This window comes from Nipponia nippon, unplaced genomic scaffold (assembly GCF_047370975.1).
Source record: "Nipponia nippon isolate SJK-2023a ecotype South Korea unplaced genomic scaffold, ASM4737097v1 scaffold_2, whole genome shotgun sequence".
Classification (NCBI taxonomy): domain Eukaryota; kingdom Metazoa; phylum Chordata; class Aves; order Pelecaniformes; family Threskiornithidae; genus Nipponia; species Nipponia nippon.
Window position 1 is genome coordinate 41,358,976 of NW_028262336.1, and position 17,696 is coordinate 41,376,671.

General features: G+C 36.9%; 1 protein-coding gene across 8 annotated transcripts in view; it reads left to right on the top strand.

Moving 5' to 3' along the window:
* The window catches only part of DMD (dystrophin), a 1,304,666-nt gene that overhangs the window by 1,173,587 nt on the left and 113,383 nt on the right, over nucleotides 1-17,696 (top strand). For all 8 annotated transcript variants that reach the window (XM_087759563.1, XM_087759562.1, XM_087759568.1 and 5 more), the window contains 2 exons: nucleotides 2,228-2,306; nucleotides 14,191-14,251. In XM_087759563.1, coding sequence (XP_087615689.1) covers nucleotides 2,228-2,306; nucleotides 14,191-14,251 — 140 coding nt within the window. The remainder of the gene's footprint in view (nucleotides 1-2,227; nucleotides 2,307-14,190; nucleotides 14,252-17,696) is intronic.

Sequence of the window (17,696 nt, forward strand, 5' to 3'; positions counted from 1 at the left end):
AGGTGTGGTTTTTTATTGTTCACAATAACCCCAGTTATTGTGGGTTCAAATTCTGTTATTTTTATCATTTACATCTTAGTCTTGGTAAATTTCGTAGAGGTTAACTGCAATAATCTTCCCTGCTCTACCATCAACAGTGAGTTCCTCTTTTGGCACCTAAAATGTTAGGATGCCAATATATCAATAAATAGTATTTCTTGGCAGCCACATGGAATAACTTTTTGTGTTCTCAGGTGATATTTCCTGGAGAATACTCAAGATTTCCCAATGTTTTATTCATCTCTGTATTGACAAAATCTACCTCTAGACAGAGGTATTTCCTGGCTCACATCCAAGGCTGTTCAGTTTGAAAGCTTACCCTGAAGTGTGTAAGGTATTTTATTTTGCTGGATGTGCGTATATGGCTAAAAATCTCAGTTTAGTAATTCTGTGCAGCTCAAAGCTCACCTGGATATTTTGAAGTGATTGAAATTCTCGCTTTTAGCACACTTAAAGAAGTTGGAGGGGCTGTGAGCTGGCAGTGGTCACACACACCAACAGGTTCCCACACTCTATTCTGACCACAAGCTGGCTGTTGTTGTTCTCCTATGTGAAACCCTGCTCCCTGATGTGTATTTGTAGCACCATCATTCTCTTTAGAGGTTCTGCATGCCAGAAAGTACTTTTTCCAACCTGGTTGACTTACTGAAAAGTAAGTACTAATATAAAGAAGGAGCCTTATGTTTCTTTACTAACCAATGATGTCCTAATGACAAAATAGGTATGTTATGAGGTTTATTTTAAGAGGATTCCATTGACATTTTTCCAGTTTTTTTTTTTTATTTGCATGTGTTTTTTAATGTATGTTTAAGATTATCTTCCTAGTTTTCATCGAAAGGCCATTTCTTGATTAAAAATATCACATTAGTTTATGCTTCTATACTTAAGCTAATGACATTGATGACCAGAAGCAGCCCTGTTGTTGTTTTGTATGCACTTACAGACTTCCCTAGCTTATATCTTTGCTGTGAATTAGGTGTGAACTCAAGCCCAAAGCCAGTCCCTAGCATGAAGCACTGCTTAACAGAACGTCTGTCCATGCAATTCACTCTAGGCTTAAAATGTCCTTTACCCAGCCTTCTTCTGCCCACAGTTTCAGAAGTTATCCAGAGTTCACCCTCTTCCGAGGCTTAGTTCTGTCTAGCTAAGCAGTCGGCAAGATTAAACAGAAAAAGTACAGGTCATAGGACTGAGCCAGCATGTGCCTGCCTTAAACCTACCAATATTAATGTTGTTCTGTGAGCAATTCTGGATTCAAAAATTTCCTTGCTATGTATCTCACAAGTAGGATAATAAAAACAGACCAATCACTTTTACCTTCTGCTTTGCCAGTGTTGATACAACACTTTTTCTTACAGGCAATATTTAAGTGAATCTGCTTCCTATCAGTTATTTTACTTAATACATTTCTAAAATATTCTGTCATTACATTCAAACATTCTTCCTTGCTTTACCTAATCATATTCTTAGGCCTAACTTAATGATTGTATCCTTTTAGTGTATAGGCTATAAAGCTGCTGGGAGATGTCATTCATACACTGGAATCTAATACCAACCACCCTCTCTTGGCTGCTTGCTTGATACTTAACTCTACTGGCATTAGGAACAACATGTCCTTCAAAACACTATTCTAAGGAAAGGGTTGAGGGGCTAGGATTTGACTGATTAAAACAACAGAGAAATGTTTGCACCAGATGCTCTTTGATTAACATCATTTCAGTACCCAGCTAAAATATGGTTATCATGTCCACATTAAGAGAGATTACTTTTCACATGCTGATTTATAATAGTATACTCTCAAAAAGTACTTTTGAGGTAGTTCTGTAAAAGTATTAACATAGAGGAATGTTTCTGACTTCAATATTGGCAAGCAACAGTCGTATTCTCTTCAGATACATAAAGTCAGGCCAGTTTGCCTTTATTTATCAACCTTTTCATTTTCAATTTGTTCTAGCATCAGTTAAAGTTGGGGGGAAAAAACCCACAAAAAACCAAACCCAAACCTTGTTTGACCTCCTTTCTTTGGATAAGACATGTTAAATTTCAGTTAAGCCCTGAGGGTTAATGATTGCTGCAGGATCCTGCTTAATTTTAAACAGAATGTTCTCTAATGAAAAAAGTATCTGACTATATTTGCTACTTTTTATTTGTTTAGAAGAGAGTAATTTTTTTTCTCCTCTCTTAACAGGTGGCCATTGATGAGCGCATCAGGCAACTGCACGAGGCTCACAGGGATTTTGGCCCTACTTCCCAGCATTTTCTTACCAGTAAGTAATTTCCCATTTTTCTTGCTCAGCTTGCACACACAGTTAATTGATAGTTTTGTAGCCATGTGCTGGTTATCGTTGCTATGAATTTCTAATTTAGACTACATTATAGTTGTTTTCATTTTTTTCATTACTGGGAGCAAAAGCCTGTTAAGTACGTTCATATAGTCCAGGATAAAAGGCAAATATCTGTCACTATCAAGTCTGTTTGTCCATACATCTGTCAATGCAAGGCTAGTCTTCTTTGTTTGACAGTTCCCTTTTAGGACTACTGAATTAAAATATTAAAAATTGTAAGAGTTTCTGATTATTGTAACCCAGAAAGGATTCAGAAAAATTTAAACATGGTTTATTTGTTCAAAGAAATATTCAGCTCCAAAAAGGAGCAAAATAAGACCTGCAAGAAAAATATTTTGCAGGATTTGATCACTTAGCAGAGCAGTGAGAGCATCAAAACCATAGTGGGAAAGTTGGCAGAAGGATGGCAGTTAAGTTAAATTTTTACAACTCTGCATAAAATATAATTGCCAGTAATATTCCCACTCCACCTCCACACACACTCTTTTATCAAGGATGTTTTGAAGTACACTGAAAGACAACTTGAAACACCTTCAAAGCTCCAAGGCAGTGACTAAAGTGAAGCTTCTTAAAGGCCGTGTCTTTTCTATTGTACTTCAATTAAGGAAAGCAAACAATAAAACTTTGTTTAACAGATTATATCAGCAGAACAGAACACAGTCACAGGGTAATGGTCTCCTACATGCAGAGGGACAAGCTATCCAAACATCTGAAATAGATGTTACTATTATTGCACAGCTACGTTCACAGTGGGGTAGAGGACAAACTTTTCTTCAGCTGATACTGCATTGTAATTTTAATCGGTTAACCATTTTTCCACTGAATATCTCAATGGGAAACTTAAAATTCTCAGTGGGGTGAACTGCAAATTCAAAACCAGGGTTGATGTTGTGCCATATAAGCACAATGCGGGCTCACAATGATTCACCCTGCATCTTATTTTATCAAAGTATGATCCTGTGAAGAAATAAGCCCTATTTTTGTAATTTCTACTACTCTAAAAATCTCTTTTAATTAACTCTTAATCACTGGGAATAACTTGTCAGCTCAGTATATATAACCGCAAATCAGACTTGTCAAGATAGAACATGCAAGAGTTATGGGTATCTGACATGAATGCAATATGTAAGCAGATGCCTGTTTGGTTTTATGGCACACAGTGTATTCCTGGTGAAAGAATAGATTTGAAGGGTAAATTAAGCAAGCCTATATTCCAATCTGGAAGAGACTAGAGTGGCCTAACTACGTTATCACACTGAACAGCATGCCATTGTGCTGTGCCAGTGCTGAGTGCAGCCAGGCAATTTGTGTGACAGTTATGTCCTAGACCCATTCTGTCTTATTACTGATAAACTAGATCAATCTAAAAGTTGCTCAGTGTTATGACAGTCACCTCTTTTAGCCCACCCACCATTAGTGAGACACTGAGACAATGCATTCATCTTCTGTGTACTAACCAGAGCCAGCAAAGAGTGGAAATCATTCTGGACACTTCTCAGCACGTGAGGATCACTTAGGAAAAGGAGCCAGGTGAAAATGTGTTGACTTTTGAAATACCCAAAACACTGAGAAAATATGGACATGTGTATGTGTGTGTTTGTTCTCTCTCTCTTTCTTACATGTGTGTGCAAATACATGTGCAAATACATATTCTTACATGTGCATGCAAAAGTTAGGTATTTGAAGCACTGAAATCCACTACAGAATCCTTCCCAAGTATAAGTTTTCAGTCACTGAAAACTGGCAGTGCATCTATCAGTCCCATCTTTGATAAGCATAAAATTCCAAAAGCATCAAGTTCCTCAGTATCATGTACTATTACTACCCCTGAGGAAAATATCATGCTTTTACATGCTCCTCATGTGCTACCTCTGCTGCATCCCTACAGTGATGGAAGCACATCTGTTGGAGAGGTAGCGCTGCAGGAGAGAGAGTGCCAGAGTCTTTGCCACCTAGCACTAGCCTTGTTTCTGTATCTATACTTTTGGGGATGAACAAGTCAAACGTAAGGGTTGCCAAACAGAATTGGGCAGGTCAAATGAAGGTGAATTTAATGGCTTGTAAATGATCTTTCAGTGCATGGCAAACAGAGTCCAAGTTGGATCAGTCTAGCTGTGGCAACAACAGTGAAAAGATGAATCATGGTAATTCTTCTCTCTGATTTTATTTTATAAGCTCAACTCACAGAGCATTTTTACCTAAGGAGCTGAGATACACATAAAATCAATGCAAACTCTATTAAGTAAGGAAAATAAGCAATTTATTCGCTATTTCATACCTAATTTATATGCCAGTAATAATCAGTTCATCCTCTCAAACTCGGCATCAACTTTCCTTCTACCATACATGCTTGCTCACCTTAAGGTGCGAGTGATGATCTTCAGCTCCCAACTGTGTTTACATACTTACATGAAAAACTGTTTTTTTTAGAATTGATCTACCTTTAAATAGTTCTGCAAAAAGGGTGGTACTTTAGTAAAGTTCACATTAAATGAGTGACTGAATTACATTTCTCTCCTATCTAGAAGAAATAAATGAGCTCCTAATCTGTGGTAATGTTTTTTGTGTTTGTTATTATTTTATATATAGAAGTTAGTGTCATCTGTCTGTTTCTGCTTGATTGGAACCAAAGCTGCATAGGGCTGTTGAAAAGCTAGCACAAAAATAATGGGGGAGTGATGCAGGGACTGCATATTTGTCATGCCCTGTGCAGGCAAGGAATCAAGTGTAGTCCCTGTTTCTAAGCACTTAGAGCCTGTTCTAAGAGCTATTCTTATAGCTGTTTCTGAGAGAGATAGGAAGGAAGGTGTGAGCTAGACAGATAAGGAGTGAAAAAGAAAAAAGTCTCCTCCTTTGTAGCATTTTTAATTTAGGGACAATTTTTCTCCATTGTCCTTTCATGCAGTTGGACCTTCTCTTTCCACTCTTTCTTCTTCTAAATGACCAGGTGACAGTGTTTATCTATACTGTGGCGCAGGATAATTCAGACGTCTCCTGGTTGTGAGTTAAAAAAGTAATGACAAAGGAGCTAGGACACTTGTGTCTCTATACCAAGGCTTTGGGCTGCCCTCAAGTATGAAGGACTCTCACCAAAACTGGCCCTTACCTTTCTGCTTAGCACATGAACTTGCCTCTCTCCAGGCCTCCTACATTTTTTGTTGGACTCTCTCACCTCGGTCCTTGATCTTCTGATCAGTCCTTCATGCTTCCCCAAGCTCATTTCACTCTGCCAGTCTCCACAGCTCTTCCTCAGTTTATTCCTTGCCAAGGACAGAGGCCTCCAGCATTCACAGCAATAGTTGTTAAGATATAGCTGATAAATGTATTGCGTGTGCAAGACATTATATCATGAATCCATGGAGTGAGTCTGTTGATTTTGAAGGTTTTGCTGTTTAATTAGAATGATCTAAATCAAGGAGTGAGAAAAATAGCAAAACCCAAAAACCTCCTTTCTATTAAAGAGAAACTGGTAAATATTTACCAAAGTAATTAAAAAAATCTGTGATCCTTTCATGGATGATGGTACTTCATTTGGAAACTATATACAGTAACTGAAGTGTGAAAAAGAGTACCTGCAAGTTTCAAACATAATGCCAGCTCCAGAATTTTCAGTGACTCCTCTGGAATAATTTTACTTTTTTGACTTCTCCTTTATTTTTCTCTGTGATGCTGCCTCTTACAAAGAATGGGATTCATTGTCTCTTGTTGGAGGACTCACCTATATTTGTCACAACCATTATTACTTTTTTTTTTTTGAGATGCGACAAGTGAGAGGTAGGGTCGATGTCAGGTTGTTTTTAAGATCATTTGCTGTGCTAGCCAGCTTCCCATCAATCTTATTTTTAACGTGATAGCTAATTCACGTGCATTACTTGTGATCGCTGAAAAACAGAAGGTATTACATCTTTTAAAAGCATAAGCAAACCTTTTAATTTGCTGTCCAGCTCCAGTATGAGCCATCTATTAGTATGTATAACATGTCAATGAAGCAACTGCATGAAATAATGCTCAGATGTAACTGGCAATTACTTACAAGTGCGATTGGGAGATCCCAGGCACTGCGTGTGATTCCCAAGCTCAGAGAACACGGACTTTCATCAAGATGAAGAACCTGGAAATAAGAGGAACAGAAAGAACGTTTAGGTTTGCAAGTCTAAAAGGCTGATTTACATCTAGCTAAGAGTTTGTGATTGGTATTTCCCAGGCTACAAACTTCTGCTACCTGGATACATCAGTACCAGACTTTTTAAATCTGCATACTTAAATATGTGCTAGGAACTATATTTTAACTAGAGATACCTAACTATGCCTTTGAGTTTTGGACTTCCAAGCAGATACAGCACTGACTTCAACATGAAATGAGGCAATTGTAGCAGCTTTCATTCAGAAACAGAAAGGTTATGAACGCTGGAGCCAACAGATCAGAGTGCATCTGCTGCATTTTATGTCAGACAATTGTTGTTTAAAAATAAAAGATATGATCACAAGAGTGAGCTATGTAACCTAGGTCTCTCCTTCTCTGGATAAGCTCAGAGCTGTTAAGGTTCAGATCTGGTTTTTTTCTTCTTTCTGTGCCTTTGTGTTTTCCTTCAGTGATTTAGGCCACTCTCCTGAGAAACTGGAGACGTGGGTCTGAATTCCTTCCAGCTGGGAGAGAAGTCAAGTACATCTCCCACCTTCTGGGTGAGTGCTTAGATTATTATGCAAAGCAAAGATTAGTGAAGCTCTTCCTTGCACAGGCAGACATCTTTAAAAGGGCAAGTCCTGCTAATTAAGACATCTGACTCTAAAAATGACAGGGCTCTAGGACTCTTAAGACACTTTACCTGTCCACCTGATAGATTATTTTGCGGTGCTATCTTTCTCTCTTATTTCTCACTGCATACATTATATTATATTGTCTTCCAGATATCACTTTTGCCATGCAGACATTGAAGACCATGTCCATTCATCCATGTCTTTTGGATATATGATTTAATATTTTTAGATATCACGTTGAATGTTTTGAATAGAAAATATTACCAGGTAGTAATATAAAGATAGAGGATAAGTAGTCACAAAAGAATCAGTCTAACTCTGAGAACACTCTGGAAGCAAAGGGATTTTATTATTACATTTAAATATGGTCCTATTAGGTAGAGGAGCCTGATTGCTAGAAAAACTTTTTTTCTGCTTTCATATACATGCAAAATGACTGCATGTGCTTCCAAAGAAGGAAAAAAGAAAACTATTAAAGTACCAACAAAAAAAAGTTTGCTTCACAGGTCTTGCCATTATTATTATCACGGTGAATTTGTAGCAGCACTGAGCACTAATTCAAACTCAAGACTTGCATGATGGGTAAATCAGGCTTAAAGTTAGGGGAAAATATCTTCAGTCCATTTTTTCCTTGTTTAGAATATCACGACCGTAGCTACAACTTTTGGTAGTGCTAGCCTTTGCCTGACTGCTAAAAGTTTTTAAGAGAAATAGAACATTGGTATATTTTGAGAGAATCTTTTTATTCTTTTGGAATAAAACTAGTAGAATTAATTTTACAGTGAAAGTATGTCATCAGGTCATATGACCACCACTCCTTCTCTTGTGGGCTTTAATTTTTCCATTATGTTTTCTTCTCAGGAAAACCACAGAGAGTCTCACCATAAAACTTAAAAATATATTTGATTCACAATGAAATAGGATTTATGGAATTCCAGCTTTATACCTATGTTTTCCCCTTTCCTGCACTTTTGTGCTAAGTGACCCTTTCCACTATAATACAGTGGGATACAAATTTCTATACAAATTGATGAAGTCAGTTTTCAAATGATGATGTTCTCCCCATCTCTTCACCTGGAAGCAAGCAATTTTTCCTTGTAATAAATATCTTGTGTTTGTGAAAAAAGGCTTCCAATAAAAAATACCTTGGAACGGTAGTTAAAAATAGTTCATTCTAAATCTCTCCCTCTTGTTTTCTTGGTTTTCATTTGTCATCAATTTAAAAATGCTGTATAGTAATTATTTTAAAGCAGAGGGTTTTTTGGGGGGAGTGATCAGGAAAACTGCTGTCTTTTTTTTTTATAGCAGCCTAATTAATTTCTGTATTTTATCCTTGGTTGGTAGACAATCCTATATTCTGCAATGCTAAATAATTTGCAAGAAATCAAATGTTATTTTTTACTCTTAATGAGTATAAGACTCAAAAGAGGGGTTATTGCCTATTATATTTTTGTCTATTGTCTGAATTAGTATGTTGCTAAGACAAACTCTTCCCCCCAATATTTCATAATCTTTTGGAGTAACATTGGATCTGTGAAGCCTTCTATGAATGAACTACTTCATTTTTTACATTGCCAAGTTTAACTCTGATGCATTTAAGCATGTGCCCATGTTGTCGTGAGATGTACATTGTGTTCAGTTTAGGACATTCCTTTGTCCTCAAACTCCAGGACTGTGGTACAATAGGTGTATTCTATATACATACATTAGCATTTTTCTGTTATGTTTTGCTATGTGAGACATGGAATATTTACCAAAGATTTATTTTTCTATTTATCTAATTCTATTTGCATAAAAATCACCACCAATTTTGATTAGGTCATTTTATGACCACATTTGATGAGTGAGTTTTAGAGATTTTATTTTTAAGAGCTCAAAAGTGCAACAGAAGTTAGCAATATGAAGTACCTGTAACTTGGGATATGTGGATCAATAGAAATTATATCACTGCTGTACTTCATGCAGTATTTCTTTATTAAACAAGTAGATGCTTGTATTTTTGCCATTTTACAGAAGTGTGACATTTAAGAAAATGAGCATTAGATGGATTTTATATTTCGCATTACAAGTGGCATTTGGAAACTTCTGGAAACACTGCTCATGATTAAAGATGTGCATTATTTAGGTCGTATCATATAACGGTGACCCTAGGCTGCAGGTGAGAAATCTTAAGTTGGCCATAAAGATTCCAGCAGGTAACACAGGATGGAAAGGCCTCTCTTATAACTCTTGTAAAATGACCATTGTTGTAATTGGCCCTGATCACATGCTGAACTTTTTCATGACTAATAATCCTTTCTTCAAATAGTTTAGAAGTGTTCTGAAAGTGGTATATTCAGTAAATGTCTGCATGTGTGCTACTGCAACAGACAGTACTGCTAGCGTTGCAGAGAAGTAGTGAGTGCTTACTTGGGTTTAAGAACAGCAGAATCCCAGATGAGAAGGAGCTCTCTATCTCCAAAATGCTGCTAGGGCATTGGAGCAGAATAGGCCCCATGCTGTGTAGTCCTTATGAAAGACAAGTTTTGATTGATGTTTCTGCCTTGTACCTTCTACATTGTGTAGTTGATGTATTCTGACATCAGTTTCTCAACTACATGGTGCAACATTAGACCTCATTGCTACACAAGGTGATCTGATTGTTCTTTGGCCTCACCTAGTGCAATAATAAATGCACGTAATTTAGAAATCAATTCTCTCTAAATCTGGGGGCAAATAAAATCATGTTTTACAGATCCATACTGACATCTGTTGCAAAGGATCTCAAAGAACTCATAGATAGTGCAGACGCTTCTATTGTGCCACTGTCACGCAGGCATACCTATTGGAGGAGGCATCCTGCCAGAGTATATCATGAACTGATTATGGAGGGGAAACATTGCTTTAGCATATTCTCTCAGGAAGAGAAACATAAGCTCTTTACAGTCTGTGGAGAGCAATAGTTTCTCATTTATAATGATCTCATTTGAAAATAATTTGAATAGTACTCAATGCATCTTTGAAAGGTTAAGGTATCTTATACAGATGTGAACTTCTGATTCTTGGGGAATCAGAGTCTTTCCAGATGCAAAGATTGTCTCATCATTTCGTCCTCCCTGCCTGCCTTTATCTGAAATCACCAACTCCATACCTTGCTGCAGTGAAAATAATTGGTATCAAAACAAACTTTATGTTAATAAATAAACAAATTCCTATCTCTGTGGTTGCATAAAGATAGTAATGATGATAATGCCAGGTAGAACAATATAAGTCATGCAGGTAGAGTTCCTAGAGTGAATCATTGAATTATTAGCATTATTAAAATGTGAACCAAATAAAGCACCTTGCTGAGTTACAGCTACTATGGCCACCAAGCAGGTAGTGCAGGTCTTGATTGTGAACATATAAATGAGCTCAGCTTTAACTACCATGATGCTGAAATGCATATATAATAAATTTCTAAGAAAAAAATAATTGAGAAGATATATCTAACAGTGTATGGGTACTGGGCAGTGCTACTTTGTGGTTTCTGTCCAAAAACTTTCCCGGTATTTTAACCACTAGTGACAAGACTCAAAAGATTTTCTTTTTATCTAGAACTGAAAATGTACACTCATGCCATTATATAGTGACTAAAAGTGTGTGATGACTATGTAAATAAGGAGCACTGAGAGTAACTTTTAAATGTGGACATACTAAATTTACTCTTTGAATAGCTGGAGGAGATAGTTTACTATTAGTAAACATACATGTATTTTTCATTATGTGTGTAGTGCTAAAGTGAAATATTTATCAGATTATTTTTTGTAATATCAACACAGATAAAATTATAGTATAGTCTTATTTAATATTTCATGCAGATCTCTGCATAGATTAAAATACTGCTGAAGTTCAAAGAGCCAGCATGCTACCGGTTCATTATATGTTCTGCAAACAAATAAAGATGTAGGCTTACTGTCAAGAACCATGTTCACTTGAATAGGCAAAGCAAGTCTCAGATGTTAGCACACCAACAGAAAGAAATAAAACTCCCAAATTAGGTAACCATTAAAATGTATATCAATGCAAATAAAGTATACGGAAATTTAAATTCACTCTTAAAATGCCCCATATTTTGTGGTAGTATTTAATTTTGGTCAATGGCATTGCAAGTAGCTGGTTGTATGATAATGGGTTCTTGCCCTGTGCAAGCTAGAACAAAACACTTTTGAATTACACTTGGCAAACAGGAAAATGTCTGCTTCTTGAGTGCTCTAGCACACAGGGATACTACAGTGTCATCTAAAAAGTCTTTGCCAGCAAGAGTTTTAGATGGGCTACTAAAGTGGTCTTAACCGGGAATTAAATGTATGTCTATTACCTGCACTAGCTCTGTAATGGATAGTAAACCTGTACTGGTAACCAGAGATAAGAAACAGCTGTTCTCAGTTTCTGGGCTTCTGTCAAAAATGAAATTATTATTCTCTTAGCATAGCTGTAAAAAGTACCGTGTATTTTGTCAACTCAAATTTATGCAAGGCTAGAATCATCCAGGAAAGCAAAAGTGTATTATAGAAAGCTTCACAGCAATTTCTTGAAGAAACACTAAATCCAATTATGCAGAACATCACAGAATTGTTTGTTATTCCTAAAGCACTTAGTTCTCATGAAAGCAAAGTATTTGTTCCTCTTCTAATGTATCAAGAATAGTACCGTATGTAAGATTCTGTGATAATAAGTTATGACTGCAAAGCTCTTAAACAGATTAATTCTGCAAGAGAAGAAATACACCTTCGAAAAAATATGCAGCAATCCATTCTGTCCTTTAGGTATTTAATTAAAAACAAATCTTAAAGTGGAAGAACTGTAGCTTGGTGGTATTCCCATTGGGGATATTAATGATTGTTTGGGAGAGAAATATTTAAGAAGGTCAATTTTTATTTAATACTTAAGGGTATTTTATTTTCAAAAATTGTAACTTAGTATAATCCTATTCAAATTAGTCCTCAGATAATACCAATTCCCATGGGTAAGAAACCTTGTCATTGTCACTGAGTAGGAATTTTAAAACTATTTGATGGACCACATATTAACACACAGGTTAGTATTACTGAATAAAAACATACAAAGGAATCACCAAGGAATTGATAGTGTAAAATGAAATTGTATTTGTATTTGAAAATGCACACAGTTGTGCATGGGTCATGATACAGACTTCAATGGCAGTGCAGCATGCTATTTTTCCATGGGATCTAACACCATCACTCAAATTCTGTGTTTCTTGCACACTTTGAGAGTTACCTGTTTTCATGGTTCATACGTTTAAAATTTAACTTCACCTTTCTTTTTTAATGAATGCAAAGCTGTGTAAGTGTAAGTAATAGGAAATCAATACACTCGGCTTAGCTACAGATGGTTATTTGGGGGTTGAAGACAACAGCCAGACCTACAGAGATGCTGTGGTAGGCTTTTCATAACTCCTTGGCCACCAGCAATCTTAAAGCAGAATTTTACCACATTCATATTTCTTCCACACACATTCCTTCCTTGCCCTAGCTTCTCAGCGTTGCCTAAAATGTATGTGAAACCCATTGCCCCACTCCCCAGCCTGCACCCTGTTCCCAGTTGCTTTTCCTTCTGATTTTCAGACCATCTAGAATGGCTCCAGCTTCCTCCACTGCTGCTCTCTGATTTCTCTCCCCTCTGTGGCGTCCCTAATCTCCTTCCAGCCCTTCTTCACAATTCATGTGCATGCAACTCTACCAAAATAGCAAGACTTCCCTATACAGCCATTTTTATAAGCACGTTACATCTCTTTCCTCCAACTCTTGCTGTCCACACTCCAGTACATGGGTGAGAGAGGGGCAGTGTATTTCATTCTGCAGACTGACTTCTGTGAATCTGGTTAACAATTCTGGTACAAAACATATCAAATGTGCATATTGTTCATATTTATTTGTATGGATTGTAATTGGTTGACTTTGTTAAAGTACCTGCAGCTTGGGAGTGGCATTTTTAAAGTATCTGTTTTGAATGAGAGGGGAAGAAAATACTCGGAGCCAAATGATCAAGCAGCTAATTACTAGTTGAGTCTCGGTAACAATTATTTTCCTTTGTGAACAGCAGGGGTCACTAAGAAGAAGGGTTACACTGGCTGAAGGAAACAGGTTGCCCCCCCACATGCACACACTAAATCACGTTGCATACAAAGATATCACTATATTAAAAATGAAAATTCTTGGTTCTACTGATTTTGACAGATAATAAACGCTTAATAAAAAACATTATCTTTCTGATTATGGCCTAAGCTATATCTCTTCCTCTAATAAAACCTCTCATAAAAAATTATTTACAGTTGTTTTGCCTACAATGTGTTTTATATAAAACTTTGTTACAAAATACTGTCATTATATTGTAAGTTGATGTTGACATTTAACACTGTGATAGCCAAGATGTCATTTCCTCTCTTGTGATCACACTGTCATTTTCTCCATTATTTGCTGTATTTGGAAGTTAATAAAACACAATTAGTAATGTGGAGAAATAAAAATAAAATTGTTCTCCATTTAGAACAAGTCAAGAGAATAAAAAAAATACTTAGATGGTTTCTCAGTGTAACTTCATTCAGCATAAAATGTAAACAAGCGCATAATTCTGTTCCTGGAAGGATAGAAAGCGCTGACCACACGAGGAAAGAAATTGAAGAAAACCCAGTCAAACACATTAGCAGGCAGAACCCTATAAAAGAACATGCCAGAAAGATAGGTTGCTTGCTTTGCCTCATATCTATTCTGTAAGCTTAGTAGTCAAGGAGGGTTTTTTGTATTTATCTTTGCAGCTGAATGAGTTCAATTTCTCTCAGATTACGACAGAAATTTTACAACAGCAGGTTAATCCTTCCTGCCTTCACAGGCAACTGAGCAAACAGACCCGTATCAGCGTGGCCGAGTGTAAAACTGTAATTCTAGAGATTAATGTTGTCTTTCCTGTTTGCTTTGAACTTGACCTCCATGTTTCTCTTCTAGGTACGTTTGTATGTATGAATGTACGTGTAAAGTTATTTATTTGTTTGTTTGTTTGTTGTTAACAGCTTCTGTCCAAGGCCCCTGGGAGAGGGCAATCTCACCAAACAAAGTGCCGTATTATATCAAGTGAGTATAAATAGTAATTAATTCTAGCTATTTATGTTTGTTATTTACAAGGATAGTTGGTAATTTTCTTAGATTATCGTGAACTACTCCTATGGTGCCTAAATGGGAAGAACAAAAAGGAGTGAAGTGTGCACTAAATGTCACAGAAGTGTGCTAGTTATTCAAAAACACAGCAGGATGCACTGATTTTTAAGTTTATGCTACCGTAAATCACCTGCAAACTAAGTAAAGCTTTGGGGTATCTGAATGTGATACGCTGGTTTTTTACATACTTTATACTATGAATTCCTTTCGGGACAGTACTTGGTAAAGTCTGTAGCTCAGGAATGACAAGGGACAAATTAGTCCCTATGGACTATTCTTTTAGAGTTTAGTTCCCAAATTAAGCTAGTTTGCTTTGAGAGATATGTATGCATAACAAATGAGAGGAAAATTTTTAAAATCAACAATTTGGAAACATCTACTTCTAGTGCCCTAAACAGAGCCACTACACAGCAAATAAGAAAGAAGTTTTAATACATTTTTCCTTCTCTTTTTAGTTCTTTATTATCTGTAATATGTGCCTTGAACTATTTATACTTATTTCTGAAGGAAACAGGTGATGCAATACCTGCGATAAAGACTGTAGTGCAAGTAACTGAAACATGGGTGTTGTTTAATATACATAGTCACATCATTCCTTACATTCCCAAAACACTTTGCAAACTCAACTAGTGTCGCCAAAGCCATCTCGTTGCAGATAGCTCTTGCAGTGGCACTTCAGTTGCAACTTTCACAAGGTGAACTGCTACAGCATCTTCAGTACAAGCATTTGAGTTACACATGAAGAAAGCCAAGTCTGTATTGCAATACAAATGTACAGTTATACCTGGCTAAGTTGGTTTACTGTTGCATTAAATTTGTAATTTTTATGTTTGCATTTGGCTATGAATAGTGAAACAGTCACAAGGAAGCTGGAAAGCCTTGTCAAGGAGGAGAGGGAAATCTACAGGGGACAAATGCAAGCTGAGGCTCTGGCATGTCAGAGCCAGCGTATGGCACTACTACGAAGGAAAAGATCCCCCTTTTCTCTTTTCCATTCTATGATTTGCCTTTGTGGGGAGAGATGCCTCAGCAATTCTTAACGTCGACACAGGATGCGTTTCATGCTGTGCTTTCCACCTCTCTGTGCTACTCACATCCAGCAGCCATGGGTAACTGTTGAGACTTTGTGCTAAAATGGTCAGTGGTGCTCTTGCTTATTCCTTACTAATTTTGGTGTCAACTTCCTATTTCATCTTCTGTTCTAGGGAGGCCATTTACAAATTCAAAGGAACAAGTTTGTTTTATTTCATTCACTTTGGCAAATACCTTCATAGCCATAAAGAGTTGTAGCATTACTAGTTTAATTAAAATTTAAATTCAGCCACATCTTTTATAGAAAAAACGTGCTGTCCTTGAGATGTAAAACAAACCAGTCAACTTTTAATGAGTCTTAGTGAGCTGTTACATATATTCCCTTCTCCAGCTGTCCTCAGTCATTTTTCTTCTCATTCATTCTAATCTATCTTATTTCATATTTACACTCAACTAAATTGTCTGGTTTCCATACCGTTTTGGTTTTTAAACTTAGCATATTCTTTCTTTATTCTTTGACCTATCACTTTTCCATCAATTGTTAATGTTCTAAAAGAACTTCCATGAAGACTGAGCAGCAGTTTACATAATTTTCGTTCTGTCATCAATACAGAATATTGGTACTTGCCTCCTTTGTTAACCAGATTTGCTACACATTTTATTGTTTTCATTTTATCTATTTTTCCCTCGATGCTTAACTGTTTTATCTCATCATTTTCATATTTGCAATGACATAGCTTTGATAAATTCATAAATCAGGCAGTACTTAGTGCTAAATCTTCAGCAGCGATGTTTAATTACTGCTAGGTATCTTCAAGCCTTGTGATTTTCCTTGTTAAAATTTCATTTTTATACAGTTCATTAATCTGTAGCAACTAGTTGCCTCTAAAGCTATCACTTCAAGAAGTCCTTCTTGAGATTATTCATGCCTGTATTTTTTTTTCAAATTGTGTTGGTGTAGGCATCATTGTCATGGAAAATATAATTATCGACAGTGTACAACCTGTTTCAGCTATTCCCGGTTGCTGCCATTTTGTAGTTTCCTGGCCTACTGTCAGCCTCAGGAGAATTGCAGCCTAACGGCCTTGCACCAGCTGCTGCATTCTGGTGGATTTCCTTCCACCTTTTTATGAGCTTCCCTCCTTCTGGAGATGACAAGCTAGGCCAACAGTTCAGCCTCACCTCTCTCTTCCCCAGTGAACTGAGAAATCAAATTTTTGTGTTCCAGGACAGCAGAAGCTTCCCAACCAGCAAGTGGACATTCCTGCCTGGGTACTGAACGCTCGCCCAGCGCACAAGGTGCTACTGAGTTAAACTCTCCCTTTTGCCTCAGAATTAAAACATGTAAAATTGCTCAAAACCACAATTATCTGACCCTTTTCTTTTTGATCTTTTTTTCTCCCTCGATATGCTCCTTGTGACTAGCACAGGATTTAAAGGTTTTACTAGACTAAAAAAGGAGGGGAATAGAAGAAAAAAAGTTTTCAGTTCAATCAGTCCTGCTCTTTGAAGGCCTTGATCCTGCTCTTACTGGAGTGCAACCCAGAAAATGGACAGGCAGAAGCAGGCACAGGCATGTCCGTATTCCTTAATAACGTCTTAGGTATTCATTAAAATTTCTAAATTTAATTTTTTAGCAGACAAAACAGGCAATTACTGTACATCAGAAATCTGAAAAGCAAATGGAAAAAATGCACAGCACAAAGACTACTGAATACGTATCAAAAGATTTAAAAAGTCTCAAATTCTAAAAAAGACAGATAACAAAGGTAGGGAGGCTGCAGATTTTAACATCGTAATTCAGGTTAGATCACATCTTAGCAGAGCTCACCCCGTGATGAAAGGGATCGCATGTGTGCATGCATATACACGCACATTCTTATCTTCCGATCAGACAGACAGAGGAGCTGCTCCAAAGCAGTGATAGATAGCAAAATCAAATGTCTACTTTGGATTTTGCAACACAAGAAGAAGCATTCAATCATGCTGCACAACCCAATTCCTCTTCAGTGTTCATCCTCCCGGGCCATGAGGGGACATTAAGCAGCTTTACTCTGAATCATGTTTGCACCTCTGCTGTGTATGGCTTATCCTGTGCTCAGCAAACGTGTCCATTGCCCAGTGCTAGAAGATCTCTGTTGCCTCGGAGTAAGGAGGAGGAGCTGGACTGAAGTCTGCAACATACTTTCTCAAAAAAAAATTCAGTAGTCCTGCCATCATGATGTGTTGAAATTTAGTAGTTGTGACTTCTATATTTGTACTAATCTTTGACATTATTCTTCCTCTGTATAACTGACTTGCCAGTTAATAGTGTCTGTCTTCTTACCCT